The 27,208-nt window shown below is 37.6% G+C and overlaps 1 protein-coding gene and 1 pseudogene across 1 annotated transcript in view; both read left to right on the forward strand.

Annotated features, from left to right (window-relative positions):
• KIF13B (kinesin family member 13B) overlaps window positions 1-27,208 on the forward strand; it is a 203,102-nt gene that overhangs the window by 114,964 nt on the left and 60,930 nt on the right. Inside the window, exons 17-29 of the mRNA XM_047090638.1 lie at window positions 26-236; window positions 1,124-1,286; window positions 4,361-4,507; window positions 5,897-6,046; window positions 6,329-6,457; window positions 12,807-12,980; window positions 14,858-15,015; window positions 16,445-16,577; window positions 21,417-21,563; window positions 22,196-22,225; window positions 23,991-24,090; window positions 24,669-24,795; window positions 25,551-25,606. Coding sequence (XP_046946594.1) covers window positions 26-236; window positions 1,124-1,286; window positions 4,361-4,507; window positions 5,897-6,046; window positions 6,329-6,457; window positions 12,807-12,980; window positions 14,858-15,015; window positions 16,445-16,577; window positions 21,417-21,563; window positions 22,196-22,225; window positions 23,991-24,090; window positions 24,669-24,795; window positions 25,551-25,606 — 1,725 coding nt within the window. The remainder of the gene's footprint in view (window positions 1-25; window positions 237-1,123; window positions 1,287-4,360; window positions 4,508-5,896; window positions 6,047-6,328; window positions 6,458-12,806; window positions 12,981-14,857; window positions 15,016-16,444; window positions 16,578-21,416; window positions 21,564-22,195; window positions 22,226-23,990; window positions 24,091-24,668; window positions 24,796-25,550; window positions 25,607-27,208) is intronic.
• On the forward strand, window positions 15,608-15,777 carry LOC124521490 (uncharacterized; annotated as a pseudogene).

Consider the following 27,208-nt stretch of genomic DNA (forward strand, 5'->3'; position numbering starts at 1 on the left):
CCTTTTTAAAAAAACCCTTGTTTAGATCCAATGCAGTCCATATTGAACAGCCTAGAACAACAGCATGAAGAAGAGAAACGATCTGCATTAGAGCGCCAGAGGCTTATGTATGAACATGAATTGGAGCAGCTACGAAGAAGGCTGTCTCCTGAGAAGCAAAACTGCCGTAGCGGGGACAGGTTTTCTTTCCACTCACCCAGTGCTCAACAGCGACTGAGACAGTGGGCTGAAGAGAGGTAGGTGCATAGGGCCTTTATTACACATGCACAGCCAGTGCTTGTTACTGTAACCTGCCCAGGTCAGATGCAGGGTGAAGAGATCTAGAAATTACTTGAAAAAAAGTTAGATTAAAAAGAGAGTGTTACAGCTTAAGAATCATTTGGCATTATCTTATTTTTTTCATTTTTGAAAGAAATAGGAATTACCAATTTATATTGATTTCTTTAAAGTTGCCCTTGTTAGGTACTGCCACATTTTAGTTTGTATGGCTTTTGGATTGAATAAACAAATATTTGTACTTAGAAGTTATACTTTATCATTGTATTATACTTTAGGTTCTGAAGCTTGGGTAGATGCTTTTTAAAAAAAAAGAAAAAAAAAGAAAGGTGGTTATCTGGACTGATTAGTTCAGGTAGGTAAAGCATGGTGCTAATGAGATGCAGATTGCAAGTTTGATCTCTATATGGGCTAATTAGCATTGCACTAAAATGTCTCATCCACGGTTACAGATTGTACTTAACTAACCTCTTGCCATTCCAAGTTTGGTCTGCAGACAGGCAGCATCTCTCTCAGGTGGTGATTGATAGAAGTGTAGCATATCAGGTTCCACCCCAGCACTCATGAGTCAAAATCTTCAGTTTATCAAGACCCCCAGGTGACTTGTATACACAGTCAAGTGAGCACTGTCCTAATCAACGGCCAGCTTGTTACACGAGCGTGTGCCTGTACGTATAACGTAGCCCGGATACAAGCGCATGCATGGGTCGGTGTCAGTAATGTATTCCCTGTGTGCAAAAGGCAGTTGTAAAGCTTGGTTCGCAGATTGGCATTTGTGTATTATGTAGTACATAATATTCTGATGTGCTGCTTGACGGTTATCCCCCCCCCCCTTTTTTTTTTAAAGAGAAGCAACACTGAATAACAGCCTGATGAGGCTAAGGGAACAAATTGTCAAAGCCAATCTGTTGGTGAGAGAAGCTAGTTACATTGCAGAGGAACTGGATAAAAGAACAGAGTATAAAGTAACCCTGCAGATTCCAGCCTCCAGCCTGGATGCCAACAGGAAGGTGAGGTTGCCATTCATGGAAGAGGCAAAGATGTCATTGGGGACATTGTCTATTTCACCAGTGTTATTAAACACCAGTGGATTTGCCCTTCTCCCCACCTGTACTTTCTGCAGTCTGTATCCTTTTGTACTTGCTCTCCAGTAGAGTTTATTTGCTTTTAATTCTCTGCCTCTGTGCATATATGTCCTTTGTCCACAAGAATATCCTCTCCACCTCCACCCACCACACTCTACCAATTTATTTCCCTCAACTCCCTTTCTTCCAGTTTGTTTAAATGATTTCTGAAAAGTCTTTCCTGATGAATCTTCTGAAAGTGGTGTTTCCCCTTCATTTTGTTACCACTGTACAACCCTCCTCCCTTAAGGTACCTGTTTATTTTACATAAACCATGTTATTTCCACTTGCTAACAGATTGCTGTGCAAAACTGTTTATTAGTTGTCTCATGTGTGTATTCATGGTCACAAATTTTTGTGGTATAATGTAATAAGCTTAATAAAATATAGAAGGAAGTTCCCATCAGAGTTTTCTATCCTTGCCATTCAGGTGTTTTCTTTGTTATTTAGGTTCTTTTCTAGCTCTCAATCATGTTCATATGTAATTTTTATGATAGAATGTTATATTCAGAAAAGTATTTTGAGGGTCTGTGTGCTTTGTTTCCCCTACAGTATTTGACACAGCAGAGGTTTAATGAATCCTTCTTGGGTGTTCTAATTTGATAGCAAGGACCACATCTATCTTTTTCTTGTGGCATCACAACATCAAGGTCAATGATTCCACAGAATAGATATTTGGCAAATGTGATACTTAATGTTTTTAGTAATATAGGTATTGTGGATGTGATACATTCATTGCTTTATGGAGACTTGCATTTTTAAAAAAAATTTTATTTATTTGAGAGAGAGCATGCACACGCACATACAGGGGAGGGGCAGAGAGAGAGAGAGAGAGAGAGGGAGAGAGAATCCCAAACAGGCTGCATGCTGTCAGCACAGAGCCCGACATGGGGCTCTAACTTACAAACCGTGAGATCATGACCTGAGCTGAAATCAAGAGTTGGACACTTAACCGACTGAGCCACCTAGGTGCCCTGAGACTTGTCTTTTGGTATATATTCTGTGAACTTAGAACTTTATTTTGCTTGTTGGCATCTGTAGGGCAAACCATGGGTGCAGTGGGACTCCGACAAAAAGCAGTAGAGGAAAGCTAATCTTGGGCAGAAGGTATAGGGCTTATATTCTTCTAGAAGACTGAGCAGAGCAAGGTCTTTTTCCATTCTGTAGTGTTTGAGTTGGAAAAACAGAAACATAAACATTTTTCCCCCATTAAGCATGACTCTCTGTAGCTTTTTCTGTGTATCCTGGCTCGGACCTTGTTGGAAAGATCAACCCTGTCTCCAGGCAGCCAGGTCAACACCTAGAAGTGACGCAGGTCATTTTGGGCATCCCTCTCTCCCAGACACCTGGGAGTATGTTCATGGGGTATGTGATGGCCGGTAGAGATGATGCACATTGCTGGTGTTGAAGCAGCCATCGTTAACAGACGGCTACTAATCTACACTGCTATCATAGATTTACTAGATTAGTATTTTCAGATTTCACCTGGAGAGACGAGCTTGACAAGAAAGTATTTCTTAAGTAGAGAGTCTCCTTAACTCAGGCTGGGCCTTAACTCTTTTATCCAACAAAATCTTTTGGTTTTGGTATTTGAAAACTCTTCATTTCACTTAATGTCGTGTCCATGCTGTGCGCACCGTTATTTGTTCTGGTCTTACTCCTGACCTTGTACTCGCCTCTTTCTGGTGATTTTGGTGAGAGGCAGAAATTTCTTTTTTTTTTTTTTTCTTTTTTCCAATTCTTATTGTAATTGCAGGAGGGCCAAGTCCTGATGCTTCAGCATATTGCTGGTTGCCATTTCCTCCTGGTTCTAGCATTCTCTGCCTGTAGTACCACTCTCTGCAGATCACTGATGAGCTTTTTGTATTGATTCCCTGGTTGGCTGAGTATTAGGTAGGGGAGTCTTTATAGTATGAGAGAATGGTAATTTTTGAGCTTCAGAATTCTAAAATCTTTGTTTCATCATGTAAATTCTGTTTCTTTGAAAATGATTATACGTGGGATGTTAAAGTAACATGGGTGTATTCACAGTCCCCTAAAGTTCCGAGTAGACATATCCAAACAGTTGGTAAATTATCTAGTGACTCTAAATTGATGAGTAACTGATAGATACGTCTCTCTGGGGGAGATTCACAGGGGTATTTTTATTTTCTACTTTGTGGTTTTAAAAACTTTTTCTATATTAAAAACATTGCTTTTTTAAGCTGGAAAAACTTCATTAAATTCTAGGTTTTTTTCTGGTGAGATTCATATAACGTAAAATTAACCATTTTAAAGCAAACAGTTCAGTGGCCTTTAGTGCATTCACAGTGTTGTGTGACCAGCATCTCTATCTAGTTCTATACTGTTCTAAATTTTAAATTTTAAATTTAAGCTATGTGTATTTTTACGTTGGTGTCATTTGTTGCCTCCAAATGGGTAAATGGGATTCTTTTCATGGTTTGCTCTTTTAAACATTTTGTGTTTTGTACCACATTAACATACTACCCATTCAAAAAGATATTTAAATTCAAACTTGAAAGTAAAACATCATTTCTTAGCTCTCCATCCCAGCAAACTTTCCCTTCGCATTCAATGCTTATGACTCTTTTTCTACCCACTGGGACTCTGATCATATGATGGTCTGAATAAAACATTTTTAATATCCCATTAAACATGATTTAGTCTGTTAGGTTTTAGATTTAAATTTATATCCCATTTACTATATGAATAATATACTATGTAAATTTACTTTGTAAATTACATCTAATTTATATACTTAAATTTTGATCGCCATTGAATATAATGGCATCATATTAAGCTTGTAAGGTTTCTGGGAAGTTTTGCAGTGAACTGAATAGAGGATGATAGCAGCTTTAGTTTGGGTTGATGACATTTGACTGGTGGGTAGAGAATGGTCAGGGTTGACTTCCGTGATGGATATCTTTGTGTTTCACATGGTCACTCTTACTGTTTTACAGCGAGGCTCTCTTCTTAGTGAGCCTGCAATCCAGGTGAGAAGAAAAGGAAAAGGAAAACAGATTTGGTCTTTAGAAAAACTGGACAACAGATTGCTGGATATGAGAGACCTTTATCAGGAGTGGAAGGAGTGTGAAGAAGATACTCCAGTAAGTTATCTGAGAAAAAGGACTTAACCAGTAGTCATAGAAAGAATCAAGCAGGAAGGAGCCTAACCATTTTAGGGAAGAATTGTTCATTTTTCTAAAATAGTAATCCTGTTTCTAGAATAATACTTATTTTAACCTTCTAAATTGTTTTGCTAATCAAGAATCTTCTTTCCTCTCCTCATTGTATGTTCTCTGGATTACTTGTAGAATCTTCTACATTCCATTCTAACATCTGTAGTTGTCATGTGTGTCTGGTCCTGTGCAGGACTGTGAATTTACTTAGGACAGAGACCAGGCCTTATTATCTCTCTTCCCACTTCTCCACACATTTAACCTTGCAAATAGTATCCTGTAGTATCACTTTTTTGAGTACAACATCAGTGGTCCCTTAATATTTATACCATTAAGAGCAGATTTTGAAGGTGTTTTGATCCTAAAGTGGGTGATGTAGAGCTGTACTCTGGAACTTTCTCCTCAAGTTGCAGGTTTTCCCATTTAGGTCAGCCATGTACTTGTGCATATTTAAAACAGAAATACATGTTATGTATATTTATACAACTTTCAACACTGTTGGTCTTGTTTCCTCAGAGTTGTTTACTTCCTTAGCATCTTGTTTTTAAAAATAAATGTTTATTTTTCCAGATTGTCATAAAAAATGACTTTATAGTTAGATGACATTTTTTCTTAAATTTTTTTTCTTTTCTTCTGTATTTCTCTTGTATGTCAGCCTAGAAATAAAACAACATTAACAAATTACAAAAAAGCAAACCACTCTTGCATATGGGGTCAGCTCTCGTTAAGCAGCACCATTATCTTATGGTTTGGCAGGAACAAGTGGAATAGATATGAATGACAACTGAAGAGCACTTTTGTACACTCGACTTCTTTTTCTAGCCAATATGTGTTCTCTATTTTCATGGCAAGATTTCCACATAAAGGAGAAGAAATAAAGTAATGATATACTGAGATGGCTCTGTCATGGGTGAAGGATGCTGATCCCCATTCTGATGGGGATGAAGAAGAGGGAGTGGGTGTGACCCATTGTTGTACTTAAGCTGAGTTTGATCACTTTCTTACTGGCCATGAAAAGGTGGTAGTAGGTTGAATTAATTTGTTTTAAATTTTTTTTGAATGTTTATTTAGTTTTGAGAGAGAGAGAGAGCGAGCATGAGCAGAGGAGGAACAGAGAGAGAGGGAGGCACAGAATCCGAAGCAGGCTCCAGGCTCCAAGCTGTCAGCACAGAGCCCGATGCAGGGCTCGAACTCACAAGCTATGAGATCATGACCTGAGCCAAAGTCGGACGCTCAACTGACTGAGCCACCCAGCCTCCCTGAATTAATTTGTTTTAAGTGATTTCTGAAGTTGCGATGTTCCAAATCTCTTTAAAGGTCATACGGTCCTACTTCAAGCGTGCTGATCCATTCTATGACGAACAGGAAAATCACAGTCTCATTGGGGTGGCGAATGTCTTCCTCGAGTCCCTCTTCTATGATGTGAAGTTACAGTATGCTGTTCCAATTGTCAACCAGAAAGGAGAGGTTAGTTTTCTCTTTATGCCTTATACCCTGCAGAGAAAAGTTTAGGAAACATTACAGTGGTGGTAGTACATTGTTGTGACTCTTTTTCATCAATAATAAGTGTTATTTATGTGTATTATTATTACCTGTGTTTCCATCTGCTTGGTGGTGATTATTCCAAGTACTTTGAGGAAAAGTAACTGTTAGAACCTACACTTCTAAATTCTCATTTACCATTAACCCAACCACCTGACTCTAAAATGGGAGAAATAACAAAATCCCATTTTTCTTCTCTTGTTATAGGTGGCAGGTCGGCTGCATGTAGAGGTGATGCGAATCAGTGGTGACATTGGGGAAAGGATTGCTGGAGGTGATGACACCACAGATCTCTCCTGTGATAAGGAAATCCAGGAGAATAGACTTGTGTGCATGGTAAGTCCCAGTTTCATTTAGAAGTAATGGAAGTGTGGTGGATTTTGAGGATTGTGGGTAGTTAGACAATAAATACTGTGTTCTCTTTCGAATTTTGAAATACCTGTCTCTAAAGAAATCTTTAGTATTGGTATTCTGGAGACCATATTTCATCAAATATACTGATTTACCAGTTAGGTACTTCTACTACCTTCCTCTTTGAAGTTTCAGATAAGTCACCTCTTTTTCCGGGACATTCTGCTCCAAAGTTATATGGATTTATGTTTATGTGAACTTCTCTGTAGAGAAACAAAGTTTTTTTCACATGAATTTCTTCCTCCTATTGGACCTCTTGACTTCTGCTGATGCTAGAAATTTACTCCAGTCTTGTTTCTGCTCCTAAGCTCCTATTATATAGAAGTCACTCTTCACGTGTTTTTCCATGTGTTTTTTGTTCCCCTTACCCATGTGCCTTTGTGTATGCTATTCCAGCATGTGCTCATCCCAAACCCTGCTCTTTCTGGTCTTTCCATGCATACAATTCAAGAGTATTTTTGAGTGATATCTGTTAGACATTGTGCTGAGAACATAAAGATGAATAAGACAGGATTTCTGCTGTCAAGGAGCAACCTGTGTAGTGTCTGTTTATGTGGAGGGGGACACACAAGAATCCAATATCGTGTGACCCAAGTGCTCTGAGAGAGGTTGAAAGAGTTGCTCTGGGACATAGAGGAGAGGTAATTAATTCAGAGAGTAAAGTCTGAGGAAAATTTCTGGAAGTGAGACTCAGAGTGAACTTGAAGGGGGGGGGGAACATGTGATATAAACCTCTTTCTCCATAGGGTACTGTCATATTTTCATGGGTAACAGCTAGGTAGATCTTAAGTAGGTCACTACATTACTGAACTCCTACCCAATTGGTGTAGTTAGTGCCACCTCTGTCACTCATTAGGACAATGAAAAAACTCTTACACATTTCCAAACAGTGTGGTGATCCAGTGTGCCATTGGTTGAGAATCTCTGTAGGACCCAGTTAAAAGGGTTTTTGAGGAAGAGAAATCCACGAGGATCATAGGACCAGTGTATGAGTGAGAAGAAGGCCATTAAAAGGTGAAATGAAGGAAGCCTAAACTTAACGTGTATTTCATAATCCATCCTTAGTCCAGTTCCATGTCTCAGTAAATATTGGGGTTAATACTGAAATACTAAATTGGAATACTAAACACTGAAACACTAAATACTAAAATTGGAGTTAATACTGAAAAGAGTAAGTGAGGCATTTGCTGCGAGCTATGGGGAAGCTTCTACAGCTGTTAAAGATGTGCTCCTTTCTATGGGTCTTTGTATGTATTAAGAAGGCCTCGGATGTTTAAGTCAGGTGCTTCAGAATGTGGGGGAAAATTCTTAATTCACTAAAAGGTTAATCCTTACTGTATTATTCTTGATTCTAGAACATTTTCTCTGAGGTTGTATGATTATCAAAGGTGGAGACATAGACTTGATGACTCCATAATGGCTCCTTTTAAAAGTGATGGACTAGTAAATGCAACTATGTAAAAGTTTACCATTAGTAAGGTACCATACACAGATACAGTTTCACTTGAGAAAGTCAGAACTGAAAAAAAAGTAGTATATAGTGGGTAACATAAGCTTTAAAAAAAAAAGAATTTAAAATATTTTCAGATTTTTTTTAATGGAAGATATCAAACATATAAAAAAGTAGTGAGAAAAATGTTATTGATCCCTATTTACCCTCCCTCCACATTATCAACTCATGGTCAATCATGTCTGACTCATACACCCAAGCTGCTCTGTGCTGTCTGTTTCCCCTGGATTATTTTGAAGCTATTCCAGACATCATATTTCATCTGTAATAGTTTAGTATATATCTCCAAAAGAAGAGTACTTAAAAAAATAACTATTATACCATAATCTAAAATTAATACTTTCTTAATATCATGATTGACCCAGTTTCCTTGATTGGCTTGTGTGATGTGTCACTTAAATCTTAATCTTTAGATTTAGATCTGAATCTAAAGTGTCACTGGCCTTGTGCTGGCTTGCTTCCTCTCTTGTTATCTCTCTCTCTCTTACCCTATAGTTTCTTTATTTTAGAAACTGACTTACTGGTCTTGTATTATCTCATAATCTAGATTTTGCTGATTGGTATTATTGAATGTGTTAAACTGGTAGTTAGATATGAAGGTGATAATATGGGGAAGGGGAGTAGCAAGGGCATTTTATAGGTGTTGGTGTGTTCTTCCATCCGCAGTCATATTATGTCTGGTTTTCTTCTGGAGATGTTAGCAATTACTGATGATTATTACCTAGATATTTCATTAGGAGTTAGAAAAGAATGATACTATAATTCTATCACCATTTGTTAGCTAGAATTCTTCTCTAGATTCTTGGGAGGGAAGCAAACCATAAGAGATGCTTAAATACAGGGAACAAACTGAGGGTTGTTGGGGGCATTGGGGGAGAGGGGAAAATGTGTGATGGGCATAGAGGAGAGCACTTGATGAGATGAGCACTGGGTGTTGTATATAAGTGAAAACGGGAATCTACCCCCAAAACCAAGAGCACACTGTACACACTGTATGTTAGCTAATTTGACAATAAATTATATTAAAAAAATAGAACTCTTCTCTAGATTCTAGAGAGAATCTTCCTATTATATCAGCTATTTTGTTCTTCAGGGATACAATTTGTATAGGAAAGGCAGGGTAAATGTTGCATTCTTTTCTCCTTTTTTTAAAAAACTAATTTTCAGGGCACCTGGGTGGCTCATTCGGTTGAGCGACCGACTTTGGCACAGGTCCTGATCTCATGGTTTGTGAGTTCAAGCCCCATGTCGGGCTCTGTGCTGACGGCTCAGAGCCTGGAGCCTGCTGCCGATTCTGTGTCTCCCTCTCTCTCTCTCTGCCCCTCCCCCACTCATGCTCTGTCTCTCTCTGTCTCAGAAATAAATAAACATTGAAAAAAAAATTTAAACTAATTTTCAAAATAATTAATTGGTTTTCCTACAAACATACAAAAGTGGCCAGTGAGGTGTTTGTTGTTTTTTTTTGGTTTTTTTTTTTTTTTTGGCCAAATGTCATTGTGAACTCTTTGATTTAAAAATATTTGATGTGTTTTGATCCATTGTATTTATTACCTATATTGAAGCTCAAATTATCCCATCTTTGGCCTGTGGGCTCCTCTTCAGTTGTCTCTTGAGTCCTTTTGACACAAACGTAACCCTCATAGACTATGCTACAAGCTTTCTTGCTTCCTGGTATGATGAATATTCTAGTTTCATTCTGGACATTTCCTCTCCCAGAACTAGAATCAGCTATGTCTCCAAGGAACCTAGTTCCTTTCAGTGGAAAGTGTTTTTTAGAGACCATATTCTAAGCATATAATAGTCTTTTGTGTAAAATGAGGAAGACAGACTATATGACAATAAAATATTGGTGGGAAAAACAAATCATTCTGGGACACTTAACAATAATAGGTATCACCAGCTTATAACAGCAGTCTAGATTTATTTTTCTATGATGAAAGATAAGTGTGCACATATTCACATATTGATGTTTTCAATTACATTAAATTAAATTAGTGTATTTTAAAACCCCAAACAACATGTCTTCTGACATTCCTGGGCTTTATAATGAACAGTGGCAAGTCGAAATCTGTGGTATTCTGACACCTTGTGGTGATTTTGATTTCTGTATGTAGAAACTTAAAAAGCAAAAAGACCCAAAAACTATGTTCTGGATGCAGGATATTCCTCATTCCTGGTATTCTTCGTTCCTGGCAGTCTTATTCCTGATAAGTTGCCTGTAGGATATAGTTCAGCATATGAAATCTTTTTAATTTATTTCAACCTTAAAATTGAGATTGATTTCTAAGGGAAAAAAATTGGCTTTCCGATGGAATTTAATCACAAAGAATAGTATCAAACATCTGTCCACTCAATGCTTTGATGTGTTTTCATTTCATTCCATTAGTATGGTCAGTACTCAGGCCAGTATCATTAGGTAGCTGTCCTGTTTCACATAGGAGAAGTCTCAGCCTGAGGAAACCAAGAATTTAATCTGTTCAAAAGCAGAAGCTAACATGTGACAGAGATTTTTATTTAGATTTATGTTCTACAGAAATCTTGTAATCTCCTCAAACACCATATTGTCTCACCTTAAAGAATATAATAAAAAAATTTTAAACACTTAGTGAAAAAGCAATGGTTTTTTAAATTTAACAAAAAATTAATTGCCAAACACTGATTGCTCTATTGGGTTTAGACGAATAAAATGCATTAGTCAATCTGTCTTTTTTTGTAGCCTATCAGGGGAATTGCTATCTGAATGTCTCAAAATCTTGTTGCCATTGTAGGGAATAATGAATAATAATGGAGTTCTCCACCATTGCTTACCCCTTATGTACCTGGTATAGGAGAAAATAGTCCTCTACTTTGCATGATATTCTGTCTTATTATTGCTTCCTGAAATGTTAAGATGATTACATTTGTGGTTGCTGAACTATACCAACTTCAGCCACATATTCAAGTTTATTTTTATTAAATTTATTTACTGGAGACACAGTACATCATACAACATGCAGGAAGTGACTAAGTGAAAAACATAATAAATAATCAATGCTCAGTCATGAAAGTCAGCCCCTAATAAATTATAAAATCAGAATTTAGTTTTGCTCAATCAATTTTAGAATTTAATTTCTGTCATAGCTGGAGGAGTTTTAGAATGTCACAACTTATCACAAAAATTCCAACTTAAAAATCAACTTGACACTGCCTGCCAAAAGAAATATTTAGAATATTTGACTGCTTTAAAATCCATTATGGGCATTTATTCTTGGCACATTTGGGTCTAATTAGACATACATTTCTTTTTTCTTTTCTTTTCTTTTCTTTTCTTTTCTTTTCTTTTCTTTTCTTTTCTTTTCTTTTCTTTTTTCTTTTCTCTTTTTTCTTCTCTTCTCTTTTCTTTCTTTTATAGTAGGCTTCATACACAGTGCAGAGCCCAACACAGGGATTGAACTCATGACCCTGAGACCAAGACCTGAGCTGAGATCAAGAGTTGGACATTTAACTGGCCAAGCCACTCAGGCACCCCTGATTAGACATATATTTCTAATTGCATGTTGTTATCACAAAGCCCTGCACTCCTACAGTCCAGGGTGCATTTCCTTTGATTCATCTCTTCCCTGAATCTGTGTGGAGGAGGCATTCAGTAAGAGTTGGTACAGAGATGGTCAGCATTCACCATCTTTAATCTCCATTTATCCCTTCAGATCTTCAAAGTATACATTCCCAAGGCGTTTTAAATTTTCCAGAAAATCCTCTAGTAGCATATAATATTCTACTCAAGAACCTTATTCTTTCTTATTCTTTAAAATATCAAATAAGGGGCGCCTGGGTGGCGCAGTCGGTTAAGCGTCCGACTTCAGCCAGGTCACGATCTCGCGGTCCGTGAGTTCGAGCCCCGCGTCAGGCTCTGGGCTGATGGCTCAGAGCCTGGAGCCTGTTTCCGATTCTGTGTCTCCCTCTCTCTCTGCCCCTCCCCCGTTCATGCTCTGTCTCTCTCTGTCCCAAAAATAAATAAACGTTGGAAAAAAAAAAAATTAAAAAAAAAAATAAAATATCAAATAAATGTTTTTCGCCCTTTACTGAATATTCCTTATTGTCATGGATGCTGATTTCTTTCTTCATAAATCATTCTTAACACTCTTATGTTCTTATGACACATCCATAGTTAGCCAAATTCATATCATTTTTTTTTTAATTTTTTTTTCAACGTTTATTTATTTTTGGGACAGAGAGAGACAGAGCATGAACGGGGGAGGGGCAGAGAGAGAGGGAGACACAGAATCGGAAACAGGCTCCAGGCTCTGAGCCATCAGCCCAGAGCCTGACGCGGGGCTCGAACTCCCGGACCGCGAGATCGTGACCTGGCTGAAGTCGGACGCTTAACCGACTGCGCCACCCAGGCGCCCCCCAAATTCATATCATTGAATGGTGTTGATGTTGAGAACCTTCTTTTTTCTCAGTTAATTATAATTAATAATAATAATATGATGATGATGAGGTTGATGGTGATGATGATGTAGTTATAAGAAGCTAGAATTGCTCTGTAGATACTTGAAAACATCCAAGTCAAGGTGGTGTTACTCTCTTGTCAACCTCTCACTAAATATAATAGTTGTCGTCACCTTTTCACAGATGCAGAAATACAGTCCCCGAGTGAATGGGATTTGGTCAATAAAAACCAATAGTTGGTGACAGAGTCAAGACTGGGGTCCATCTCTAACTCAGAGTACTTGTTGCACCTTTTCTGAGTTAAAAACAAATAGAGCCTTCCTTTTCCTTCAGGTTAAAATACTTCAAGCCACTGGCTTGCCACAGCATCTGTCCCACTTTGTGTTCTGCAAATACAACTTCTGGGACCAACAGGAGCCAGTAATTGTTGCACCTGAAGTTGATACCTCCTCCTCCTCTCCTGTCAGCAAGGAGCCTCAATGCATGGTTGTCTTTGATCACTGCAATGTAAGTTTGTTTTCCAGACTCCGTCAGCATTTAAATACTTAGGTAAAAACAAAACTGTAAAGTGAGCAATATTTTGTTGAATAATTTGGTATCAATATATATCTTTTTAAAAATTTTTTTTTTATATTTTGAGAGAGAGAGCACTTGCAAGCAGGGAAAGGGCAGAGGGAGAGGGAGAGAGTCCTAAGCAGGCCCCATACTCAGCAGGGAGCCCTACTCAAGGCTTAATCTCACGACCATGAGATCATGTCCTGAGCTGAAATCAAAAGTCGGATGCTTAACTGACTGAGTCACCCAGGTGCTTCTTCCTTACAGTTTTCTTAATAACATTTCTTTTCCATAGCTTACTTTATTGTAAGAATACAGTATAGGATATACATAACATACAAAATCTGTGTTTATCAACTGTTTAGGGGTGCCTGGGTGTCTCATTCAGTTAAGTGTCCAACTCTGGCTCAGGTCATGATCTCATGGCTCGTGAGTTCAAGCCCCGCGTTGGGCTCTGTGCTGACAGCTGAGAGGCTAGAGCCTGCTTCAGATTCTGTGTCTCTCTCTGTCTCTGCCCCTCTCCTGCTTGCACTCTGTCTCTCTCTCAAAAATAAATAAACATTAAAAAATTTTTAAAAACCTTTATGTTAGTGGTAAGGCTTTCTGGTCAATGGCAGGTTATTAGTAGTTCAGTTTGGGGGGGAGTCCAAAGTTCTGTGTGGAGTTTTGACTGCACGGGGTTTTGGTAACCCTTGTGTTGTTCACGGGTCGGCCATATATACTCTTCTCAACGGAATCGATGTGTTGAGTTAGAGTACTGGAGAGATTGTCATCTAAAAATTGTAAGAAACTAGTGTTTTTGAGAAAATGAAGATAGAAAAGAGACAATGATGAACTTCATTGAACACCTGATGCCCTGCTAAGCAGTTTATATTATTCTTCATCTGATCTTTACCACTGTTGTATTTGATGATAGTGCTTTTATTGTTTTAGCAGCAGCAGTCAGTTCAGAGAAGTCAGTTTACCTGTGGCGAGTGATTAGAAGAGCCAGGATGGTCAGACTGTCGATTCTGTTTTTCTAGTGAACCACAGTTGATCCATCTCATTTCTTTCAAGAGAGAGGTCTCTTTTTCATCTATTTTAAACATAGAAATACCTTTGTGTGTTCAAGACCAAGAGAGAGAGTGTGGATTTTATGACTTTTTAAAATAAACTGTTTTGGAACTTAATAATTATTGCAAAATGCTGTCATATATATCTTATAAAGATGGATAGGTTGGGAGAATTTTTAAAAATTGGGTGATTTTTTTTTTTGCATTGATAATCATTATTTATTCCTGCTCTCCTGTTATTGGAGATAATTGTGTCCTAAAGCTAGAAAAATTGTTATTCTAACACTGTTACCTTATTGCATGTAATAACTTTTATATGAAGACATTGTAGATCATTGTTGGAAATCTTTTTTTTTTTTTAAGTAGGGTCCATGCCCAGTGTGGGGTTTGAACTCACAACCCTAAGATCAAGAGTCACATACTCTACCGGCTGAGCCAGCCATGCACCTCTCATTTTTGGAATTCTTAATATAACTATTTATAATTTTAAAATAGCTTCCCAAATATTGCTAACAAAATAGAATACAGTGCTGGTCTTTCACAACAGATTTTCAAGGCGAAAAGTTTTTTTTTTAAATCAGAGTTACAATTATATTTAAAGTCAAGAACCTTAGACCTTCTGAGCACTCATCATGCATGTTCAAAGATTCTGTTTTAGAACTAAAACATTTTTTTTCCATTTCTCTTCTCCATAATGGAGTAGATATGTGATGGTGGGTATGAATAATCATAAGGTTATCAGAAGGTATTTCCTCTTTTGTCATTGTTTTCTTTTAGGAGTTTTCTGTTAACATTACTGAAGACTTCATTGAGCATCTTTCAGAAGGGGCATTGGCAATTGAAGTATATGGCCATAAGATGAATGATCCTCGGAAAAACCCAGCCCTGTGGGATTTAGGGATTATCCAAGCAAAAACACGTAGTCTTCGGGACAGGTGAATTTTAGATACCATCTGATTCCATTTATAATTTTAAAGAGTTGCTAGAGATTAATACTGTTATTTATAAAGGTAACCCTTTCCTGAACATTACTAGTGTTCCAGGGATAGATGGTATTATTTCCAGAATATTTAAAGCACAGTTAAACTTCCTTGGAAGAGTGAACTTGAAAGAGTGAAGGAAGAGAAGTTAAATGTATAGATAGTTAAGAATAAAGAATGAATGAATTTTTAGAGAATAGTTGCTTAGCATTACTTTTTTTTTTTTTTAAGTTTATTTTGAGAGAGACAGAGACAGTGCAAGCAGGGGAGGGGCAGAGAGAGAGGTGGGGAGAAAGAGAGAATCCCAAGCAAGCTCCATGCTGCCAGTGCAGAGTCCAATGCAGGACTTGAACCCATCAAACTGTTGAGATCGTGACCTGAGCTGAAACCAAGAGTCAGATGCTTAACAGACTGAGCTACCCAGGCACCCCATTCTGAATTACTTCTAGTTAATCAACTAGAGGGAGAATGGATCATGATATACCTGAGAATTCAGGTTTTACTTATTTTGTCTTTAGCTCAAAGTTCTTTTGAAATTCTATCAGTCATAGCTTCTCAGCCTTTTGGCTAAGATCAAGTGTGAAATGCCATCAGTCATGGAAGGAAGCAGGTTTATTTGTTGACCAGAATTTTAAAAAGAAAAGTTGAAGGGGAATGACTGAAAGAGCATATATTTGTGCTTTTCATTTTATTATAGAAGAGAACCAGATTTTCTTTTCTTGCATGTAGAAAGTTTTAGCAACTCCTAAACTTAGACATTGAGACTTTTTTCTTGATTCTTTTACTGACCTGAGCAAAGATACTTGTCAAGTTACCAAAGCATATATAGCACTACCTTTATCTATGAAAAGATAATCACTGTACTTGCTTCTGTGCATCTGATTACCATGTTTGGATATTTGAATAACCACTTTGGAATATATAATCATCATACCTTTTTTTTTTTAACGTTTTTTTATTTTTGAGAGAGAGAGTGTAAGCGGGGGCGGGACAGAGAGAGCGGGAGACACAGAACCCGAAGCAGGCTCCAGGCTCTGAGCTGTCAGCACAGAGCCCGATGCAGGGCTTGAACTCACGAACCATGAGATCATGACCTGAGCTGAAGTCGGAGGCTTAACTGACTGAGCCACCCAGGCACCCCATTATCATACCTTTTAGAATGAATTAAAAGAACTATTTCTAGTTCTGATGTTAAATTTGTTTAATTTTGCTTTTAATTATATGTGCTAGTATGTATTTGTGTATTACTCACTGAATCAGATCATTCTACTGAATTAGTTTGTTTGGTGGTCATTATCATTGCTAGTTGTCATGTGAAGGATCCTAAGCTGTCTGTGCTGAAATAGAAATGTATGATTTTCCAAGAACTTCACGTATTTCCTAGATGGAGTGAAGTCACCAGAAAAGTGGAATTCTGGGTCCAAATCTTGGAACAGAATGAGAATGGTGAATACTGCCCTGTAGAAGTAATTTCTGCAAAGGATGTGCCAACAGGAGGAATCTTTCAACTCCGGCAGGTAACAAAATTGTGAATGTTATCATTCTGAATGTTAACATTAAATTCTTTGGCACCATAAAGCTTAATATTGGATTCCTATTAGCGGAAATGTCATTGATAATGAAATCTAGACTGGCCAAGTCCATTTTTTGTATTAAAATTGTCTCCTACTTCATGTCTGTTTTCTTTCATTTAAAAAAATATTGCTGTGTGGGACACCTGGGTGGCTCAGTCAGTTAAGTGTCTGACTTTGGCCGAAGTCATGATCTCACAGTTCGTGGGTTCGAGCCCTGCATCGGATTCTGTGCTGACCACTCAGAGTGTGGAGCCTGCTCTGGATTCTGTGTCTCTGCCCCTCCCCCACTCACACTCTGTCTCTCTCTCAAAAAAAATTTAAATGTTAAGAAAAAAAAATATTGCTATTTATAATACTTTAAACTTAGCACCCGATAGGTTTAGTAAGAAAAAAGATAAGCTTAAAGAACAACTTAGAATTGAATAATGGGCAATAATAGAAACATTAAGCAGCATTAGAATATTTATAAGGACAAGGAGAAGCATTGTGATGTGGCAGAAAGAACAGGCACTTCACAGTCTAACATGCCAGGGTTCAGTTCTGGTCTCCCACTGCCTAGCTGTAAACCTGTGAGCAAGTTCAGTCACTTCTCAGAACCTTTCCTTAGGTATACAGTGGAAAGTGTGATGATAACACCAACTTTGTAGGACAGGTGTGAGGTATAGAGATACTGTGTATGAAGCCCAGTGCTTGGTACTTGGGAAATGAAAGGGTTTTTTTTCTGTCTAGACCCAATTCTCTGATTATCTGTAGATACCAACTGGGTGTCCTACAGTTCAGTTCGGTTTGAATTGAAACCTCAGTTCACTCATAGTTAGTGTCAGACTGCACAGGTTTAAGGGCTTAGACTCAGCACAAGATTGTCCTCATTTCAGATGCCAGTTGCAAGTATCTGGTCCTCAATTCTGTCTAGCTTGGCTACAAAATCGGAGGTTCACCCAACTCTCCTCCCCTTTACTTACTATTTGTAGTTTCCATAATAAAGGATACAGCTCAGGAATAGCCAGAAGGAAGAGATGATGGGACAAAGTATGGGGAGAGGGATAAGGAGCTTCGGCATCCTCCCTTTGTATGCCGCCCTCCCACCACCTTGTTTTGTTCACCAACCTGGAGGCTCACTGAACCTCATTGTTTGTAGGTTTTTATAGATCATCATTATGTAGGCATAACTGATGAGTGATTAACTCAGTCTCCATCCTTTCTCTGCTCTCTCCTGAGGTTTTGGGGTGGACCTGACAGTTCCAGACTTCTGATCAAGGCTTGTTTTTTTTGGACTATTGGCCCCTCTCCTGAAGCTATCTAGGGGCTTGCCGAGGATTGTAAGGTTTAAAGTTGCATCATTAAGGGGCGCCTGGGTGGCAGGGGCAGTTGAGCAACTGACTTCGGCTCAGGTCATGATCTCATGATTTGTGAGTTCAAGCCCCGCATTGGGCCCTGTGCTGGCAGCTCAGAGTCTGGAGCCTGCTTTAGATTCTGTGTCTCCCTCTCTCTGCCCCTCTCCTGCTCACGCTCTCTCTCTGCCTCTCAAAAATAAATAAACATTAAAAAAAATTTTTTTAAGTTGCATCATTAAAAGATGCACCTATAATCATTATCACTCAGGAAGTTCTGTGAGTTTTAGGAGCTCTCTGCCAGGATCTGAGGACAAAGACAAAGTATCTTTGTATGATACTATAGGAGATGTTACATAAATGCAGCTGAGTTGCATGAATATTTGCTAGAAATCAATACAGCAGAGAAATGTGTGGGAAATTTCACTTAACTGCAGGCAGATTGTAACCTATAAAGTGTCTACACTGCCATAGGAGAGAATATCTTAATAGAATTTACATAAAAGATTTGGAAATACTCTTTTTTTTTGCTATACTTTACATTATTTCAGTATTTAGTAGAATATTGTATCCTATGATAGTTTGCATACTTTATTTATTTGAGAGAGAGAGAGAGAGAGAGCGAGCGAATGAGCGAGCATGCACCTGTGGGAGGGGCAGAGAGAGAATCCCAAGCAGGATTCCAACCTGGGGCTTGATCTCATGAACTGTGAGATCATGACTTAAGCCGAAATCCAGAGTCAGATGCTTAACTGGCTGACCCATGCAGGTGCCCTGATAGTTTCCAGACTTTAGAACAATAGTAAAATATTAGAATAGCTTTTGAAAAATGAATATCAAAATCATTCAAAGCAAAACATGAGAAATGGTTAAAGGAAAAAGAAAGTTTGCTTAAATATTTAAGTTTCTGAATGTTTTAGAAGGAGGAAGGTGGTAAGTACTTGTTCTCTGACCCTAGCAAACGAATTTTAGCAAATTCATTCATATATGGGCAAAGATCTAAAAGCAAAAGGAAATTAGTTTAAATTATAACATCAGATATATATATAAAATAGGATTCTCATGGGTGTGAAGAACATCTTTTTCTGAACATCTGTTAAAGAAAAGATATGTGTGTGTGTGTGTGTATACATATATATATACACATATATATATACATATATATATGTATATATATATATACATATATATATATATATATATATATATATATATATATATAATCTTCTTTGGATGCCTTAGAAATTCATCGCCTGGAAAGCAAGACCAGATAATTTTCTGTTAGTATAAATAGAATATATAAGTATTTGTCATATATCTGACAACATTTACTAAAAGTATTCAATGAGTTGAGTTAATCAAGGAAGGCTTTTTCTTAAATTTTTTTTTTACATTTATTAATTTTTTGAGAGACATAGAGCACAAGTTGGGGAGGGGCAGAGAAAGAAGGAGACACAGAATACGAAGCAGGCTCCAGACTCTGAGCTGTCAGCACAGAGCCTGACGCGGGGCTCAAACTCACAAACCGTGAGATCATGACCTGAGCCAAAGTTGGGATGCTTAACCGACTGAGCCACCCAGGCACCCCAGGAAAGGCTTTTTCTGAAGGGTGTGGGTCTTGATGTGGATGCCAAAACAATCGTGCAAAGGCTGGAAACATTTTTCATACCTAAACAGCAAGAATAAAGATACAGTAGTTGGAATTAGGTAAGTTTGGGTAGAAAGTAATATGTAGGAAGATCTGGAAAGCAGCAACAGAGGAGGTTATAGAAACATGTGGCAGCTAATTCATAGAGGGCCTTGGATAGTAGTCGCATTTGAATTTAATATATTTGAAAACCAGAACGTACTGTTCTCGAACAGGAAAGCGGCAGAGGAGAACTGATTAGGTTCGCCATAAAAAATTGCCAGTTTTGTAGTTAAAAAATGCTCAAATATCAGCAGTTAACACGAAGTTCAATCTATTAGTTTAGGTATATTGTTCAAAGCTTTTCTGTGGAACAGTAAGCAGTTTCAGATCTTCTGTGTCCTTTTCTTCTTTCTGCCTACCTTGAACGCTCCCCCGACACAGTGCCTGTACTTCACCTTTTGCATGTGGGCACCCATGGAAAGTGGGTTACTTTCTGTCTTAGGGGAAGTAAACAAATAAAACGTAGCTAGTTGAAATGAGTAAACTATTTTAGACAATCAAAATGTTTTCTGGGGGTACTCTTTCCACAAAATAAGTGATGCATAGTTATTGGAAAATATTAAATCAAAAGACATCTGTAACTCATCTCTTCAAATCTGGCCTTCAGATTAATCATTTGCCTAAATTGATTTCCCTGATAATGCAAAGCTCTTGGGAATTAAAAATCTGATGGAAGGGGGGAGGAGACTTGAAAATGTATATTCAAATTTCATTGTTCAGATTCTGTTTTACATCCCTAAAATTTATAAGCCAACTCTGAAGTCAGTAATTTGGGAATATTGGGAATTTTAAAATACTGTTTCATTGTAAACATACAGGATCACATAGTATTTATTATGAAAATATGCTTAAGAAGGAACAGCTTTCTGTTCAGTTCTTCATTTTGCAACATGGTTTTAAATTATTTGGGATTAGAGCAGTGATTCCAGGATAGTGGTCACCATTCTTATTTCTTACTCTGCTGATTTTTAAAAGTAGGTCCTACTATATCTATTGGGTTTGGTAATCCCTCTTTTTTTTTTTTCTAAGTCTGGTTAACATTGTTTATCATACTTTTTAGCTTAATATATTATGTATGTTTTTCTACAACAATATTTTAATGACTGTGTATTTTATATTTATATACTGTAGCTTAAGCAGTTGTCAATATTATGCATTTATTTATATCTAGTTTCTTGTTATTCTTAACATTGTTTTAAGATCTTTATACACATATATGATTATTTACTGAGAACAGCTTCCTAGAAAGTTGAATTGCTGAGCCAGGGGATACTTAAATTTTTAAGGCAAATTGCCTTGCAGAATGCTGTACCAATTTATATTCCCACTAACAATGTATGTAATTGCCTGATTCATAACCTTTGGGCAATATTGAAAATTGCCTTTTTAAAAGGTAATTGCTAGTTTAGTAAGTGAAAATAAGTGTTTTGTGCTTATTTTAATCTGCATTTATTTGATGGTGAGTTGAACAGTTTTGCTTGTCCCTTCCTTTTTGCATTTCCTTTGTTAGAATTTTTTCTGGTAATGTTTCTTTTTATTGAAAAAATATGCAGTCCATATATTCCATGTCTTTCTACTTGCTGAAAAGGTAAATTATTATTCCTGATTAGTTTTTCAATTTGTAGTTTACTACTTAAAGATGTGGTGAGATAGGTCTCCAAAGTTAAATGCTTTCTCAACATCAGCCTGTAGGGGTCTCTCTAAACCAAATATTTGGAAATTAAACTGATTTTAATAAATTTAAATTTGTCTCTGATACAGGGACAGTCTCGGCGAGTTCAAGTGGAAGTGAAGTCTGTGCAGGAATCTGGGACTTTACCACTGATGGAAGAATGTATATTGTCTGTTGGCATTGGATGTGTAAAAGTTAGAACACTCAGATCCCCCAAGACTCTTGAGACCTTTCATGTAAGTTTCTGTCTCTGTGCCAGTTATATTCTTGGTGAAAGACCCAATGAGATAAGAGAGTGTTTTGGACCTTGCCAGAAAACTGCCTTCCATGAACACTTCTTTCAGTTTTTAATTTGATGTCTTTGTTTGTTTGTTTGTTTGTTACTGTATTACTTTTGCATGAAATCAGTGCACCTGAACCAGACTGTGGTTTTGCCCTGGTACGTGGCAAACTGAGGGTTAAGACATCTCAGCCTCCAGAAATTCCTCAGTTGCCTACTAGTGATTAACTTCCCCCATCACCCACCCTTCTACAGAAACCCCCTACTGGCTTGTAAAGACTCTTTGCCAGCAGGTGTTTGATTTCTCCTGGGGAGTGGGACTATAAACCCAGCAGGGAGAGTATTGTACTGGTTCCTGAAAAGGTCAAATGAGCATTCTTCACTTTCCTATGAGAAGCTTAAGGTTTTACTCCCAACTTCCTGAAAACTATAAAGCAAAGAGTGAGGGTGAACATAGGTGGGAGATGAAACAGTATTTTCATTAAATTAGAAAATATAAAGTCTGGCAAAAGATTCTGGCTGTTGAGCATAGCCTGATTCTTGAAAAAATAATTGTTTTAGTTATGTGTAATATATTTTTTCTTTTAGGAGGAAGAGGAGGACATGGACAGCTACCAGGTAAGGAAGCGCCTGTTAGCTTCATCAAATGAGCTTGATTAAAGTACTGAAGTACACATTCCTGAGTCTTGCTATACTGTTATTTAATAATTACACAATTAATTTTGATTCAAATATTGCTTTTCTCAAATTAAAACAGAGTTTTGTAGGGGCGCCTGGGTGGCGCAGTCGGTTAAGCGTCCGACTTCAGCCAGGTCACAATCTCGCGGTCCGTGAGTTCGAGCCCGGTATCAGGCTCTGGGCTGATGGCTCAGAGCCTGGAGCCTGTTTCCGATTCTGTGTCTCCCTCTCTCTCTGCCCCTCCCCCGTTCATGCTCTGTCTCTCTCTGTCCCAAAAATAAAAAAAAAAAAACAAAAAAACAAAAACAGAGTTTTGTAGTCTTATGTGTAAGAAATCATTTGTGACTTTCATCATTTTCCAAACTTAGAGCTCCCCATCGAAGTTTCCTACAGATCCATTTCTCCAGATCCTTTTCCTTGCACTCCCTCTCTCCTTGAGTGGAGTCACCCCTCCTCTTCCCTGTAAGAGCTATCTCATACTGGGCTTCAGTCAAGCCACACTGCTTAGGTATTTTCCATCTTTTAAACCAGGTCTGCCTTCCCCACTTACAAGAGTCACACAGGTTTGGTTTTGCCCCCTCCACCCTTCCTAATCTCCTGCAAGATTTTGTTTATGTCTGTCCAGTTCTATCATGTTAGTCTTGCTAGTCATTGTTTAGGACTGTCAGAGCTCTTTGGATCCTGATTATGTCATCCAGTGTAGTCACTCTCCTGGTTTTGCATCATTCTAATTTGATAAAAATGTCTGCCTTCCTATAAGTGACTGATAAAAATATTGTATCAGATAGGGTTAAATACAGAGTCCTATGGCACAACAATAGAGACTTCTTTTAAGCTGACATTATTCCATTAATCACTGTTCTTTGGATGTGATATTTCAGTCATTTATGATTTCATTCAAGTAGATTCATTGCACATTTCTCCATCTTGTCCACAAGAATGTCATGAGCTATTTGGTTAAGTGCCTTAGTGAAATCCAGATACACACTGTATCTTCAGCATTCCACTGATCTACCCAGCCTTGTTAACTTTATTACAAAAGGAAATAAGGCAAGATTGGTATACAGTCAGGTGTTGAATGGTAGAGTTCTTAGTCTGTTGATAACGCCCTCTCTCCCTCCAAACTGCCCCTACACACAAGAAACAAGGGAGAAAAACATTACATGTTGTTAGTAGAGACTAGTGAAACAAGTTGAAGGCTGAAACAAGTTAAGAGATTTGAGGAATTCTTATGATGGTTCCCAGGGATATAAATTTTAAGATTGTTGAGTAATATTTGTGATTTTTTTAAATTTACTTATTATTTTTAGTAGGATCTATATTCAGTTTGGGGCTTGAACTTACAGCCCCGAAATCAAGAGTCACATGAGCCAGCCAGGCGCCCCAGTATTTGTGATTTTTATCCAGCAAAGGGACATTGTAGATCTTAGTTGTAAGGCTTGCCCCTTGAACCAATAGAAATAAAACTGGTTCTAGGTATCAGAGAATGTCTTTTCAGAAGCTGTCTTGTTCTAGAACAACAATTCTTTGATTTCTGGAACTTTCTGTTCCAAATAATGATTAGTGTCAACTAGTAGTGGGGACAAAGATATTGATGTGTGATACTTTACAGTTTTGAAGACTTAGAGTAAGGTAGATGGAGCATTGGTTTCAAGTATTTTGTCTTGCCGTTATATTTGCCATAATTTCCCTCGTTTTCTTCCAGGATCGGGATTTAGAGAGACTGCGTAGAAAATGGCTAAATGCATTAACAAAACGTCAGGAGTACTTAGATCAACAACTGCAAAAGCTTGTCAGTAAACATGGTAGGAAAAGCAAATTGAATATTTACCCCCCCAGTCTGTGCATAATTAATCTCTATTTGCAGCCACATAAATTAGAAGTAGATGAACACGTCAATAATGGGGATGGCAAGAGCATAGGAATGTTTTTTATTTATGTCCTGTCCTTTCAGAATAACATTTATTTAACTGTAATAATATCTTTCTATAGGTTTCCCCTTACCCGCAACAAAGAGAGAAAATATAGTATGTAAACATTGTCCTTCAAAAATAAATTAAGGAGGGTGCTAACATTTTTGATTTCTTATCCAAAAGTACTTGAATCCTTCAACTCTGGAAGAAATTATTCATGTGCTGGTGGTCCATGTTGGCTTTCCAAAGATGGCCTTTCTGTAAGAGTACAGCCATGCTCTTACAGTTCACTTTTATCATGATGGTTTTTTAAATCACTAATTAGGGAAGTAATAAGTTTTTGGTGAACCCTCATCAACCAGTGACTGAAATGCAGGCAAATCCTGTGGATACGCTGGACGGAAGTGTAAATATCAAGTAAGAAATCTGTGTGAGAAATCTGTATTTCATCCTTATTCCTGATGTTCTAGATAAAACAGAGGATGATGCCGACCGTGAAGCTCAACTTCTAGAGATGAGACTGACCTTGACCGAGGAGCGGAATGCAGTAATGGTCCCCTCTGCCGGCAGTGGCATTCCAGGGGCCCCAGCAGAATGGTATGAATGCCGTCACATGTGTTCTGATGTTCCAGGTGTTCCCTGAGCTGCCTGCTTTCTGTATGAATTTTGCCTGTGTTTCAATTAATGGAAGACTCATCCTAGCACAGGGGAAAAGAATTAGAGGAAGTGTTAAATTATTTTCATGAATTGGAATAACTATGGCCTAAAACCGTGTTTTATTAAATAATATTGTTATTGGCCCAAGTAATTAAGATTTCTGAGAATCTAAATCAATATTTAATACCAGTGCACTTAGCATTAAAAAAAAGTTAATATGTTAATTACTTGGGTCATTCCCTTAAAAGACCATTCGGTCATAATAAAATTGCATCTCCAGGAGTTTTGGGTTTTGGGGCTGGCTTAAACTGTACTGTCAGCAAATGTTCTGTGCCACTTTATCGAAATTAAAAATAGTAAATTAAGCCATATGAGGCCCTTCGGTATGTAATTTTATAAAAAAGTAACTTTAAACAAGTGAGCTGTATTATAAACAGGTAGAGGTATCTTAGAAGACTGAATTCTAGTATCAGAGCATATGATAATTATACATGAGAGCACCAGTGAAAAGCAACAGCAGTTACAGGTCAGTTTAGGGGCATCTCTGATGTGAAATTATAACAAAAACACAATACCCACAGTTATTATTGGCTTCATCTGTACTATTCTCAGTGTGGATTAATGCTGTGACTCAAGGTACATGCTGCTCAGAAAGTCTGCTTTATTTGAGATGCTCTTTGTTCATTATGTTTTAGGACCCCAGTTCCTGGGATGGAAACACACATTCCTGTTATATTCCTTGACTTAAATGGTAAGTTAGGAGGTGCTTTCTGAAGGCTTACCTCTGACAAATTAGTGTCCAAGTAACACCTGGATTCTAACGAAGTTTGCAGTTAGGCAGTTCTTTGAGCCTAAGGTTAGGGTCTATATTATGTATGCTGAGGGACACTGATACTTGACAAAGAATGACTTTTCTGTAAGAATAATATTTTTTGTAGCAGTGATAGGTATGTTTCATCATGGTGCGTTCTCACATTTCAATCTATAATCTATACAGTTGTGCGTATGCTTTGTTCTCATCATCAGGTTAGGGTGTAGTGGTAGTATTTTCTTGCACTTAAAATAATTTTTTCTTTAATTCCTAGGAGAAGACTTCTGTCTGGAAAGAGATCCTCATGTAGCATGCTTCTTTTATCTGGTGTTTTCTTAGAACTATCTAATAAATTTCTTACTTTTTCTGTGAGTTCTTATGCCCTTCATTCCTGCATTGCTTAGTTATGAGAACCTGTCAGTTTTTCCTTTCTTTTTTTCTCCTTCATGTAAAATGTTTTGGATGTGGCTACATTTTACCTATACTCTGCCCAGGGAAGGAAAATAAAAATGAAAAGGTAGATTAAAGAGCTAAAAATAAGTTAAAAGTCAGCAGTTACATTCCTAAATATCTGCAGGAAAACCATGTGTTAAAATTAACTATCCTAAATAGACAAGCTTAGATGTCCTCAGTGTGTTTCTTCCACCTAGCTGAAAGTGAGTTATAATATCTGAGGTATTTAGCATTTTGTACTACTTAACTTATTTAGATATATGGAAAATTATTATATGCACACAGAGTTAATAAATAATATTTAGCCATTTCTACTGTCTGTCTACCTGATGGGGTTTCAGTGTTTTGCCACAGCACTCTATCCTGTCTTGTTCTCTTGAGCCTTGCATGCTGAGGGTTACTCCAGCCTATTTTTATGTTAGATTCCTAGATAGGTGAGGTGCTCTTGTGTGTGCTTGTGTGTGCATGTGGAGGAGGGTAAGAGTGGAAAAGAATAAGCTTATAGAAGACCTGTTTGTATGGATATTCCAAGACATGGTCAAGAGCTTGTTCAGCCTTTTGCCCATTCTTGATCCACAGAAGCCCACATACTAGAAAAGATACTTTTGGTGCCTGCTCACAGCTTAAAATGGATAGGGTGTTGGAAGGTCCAGGCTTAGAACTAAATAACTAAAGGGTCAGGGGGCAACCCTCCAAGTTTCCGGCTCATGTAGCCAATTGATTCTTTTGTTGAACTCAACTGTCAGATAATTGGAATCACTCTCGCTTCTCATTTTTCAATGCACTAAAAAATAGGGAATTTCGGTTATAATCCTATCATTAACATTTATGGGCTGACCTTGAATAACTTCTTGGGTATCTTGGCTTCATTTTCCTTCCATGTAAAATAAAGCATAAAGGTAAGAGATTGGATAAGATAATTTCTTGAGAGTCTGTCCATCTCTAAGAACTGTTTAATGGTCCTCTTCCATGTCATGTAAGATTTTAGAGCCAAAAGCAAATGAAATTTGAGGCAGTAGAATTTTAATACCAAGCACATTGAAATTTAGCTGGTAAGGGTTATCCCTTAAAATGATCTCTGTATTTAAT

This window comes from Lynx rufus, unplaced genomic scaffold (assembly GCF_022079265.1).
Source record: "Lynx rufus isolate CCGP_SWC_20201006 ecotype Redwood Valley unplaced genomic scaffold, mLynRuf1.p SCAF_3, whole genome shotgun sequence".
Classification (NCBI taxonomy): domain Eukaryota; kingdom Metazoa; phylum Chordata; class Mammalia; order Carnivora; family Felidae; genus Lynx; species Lynx rufus.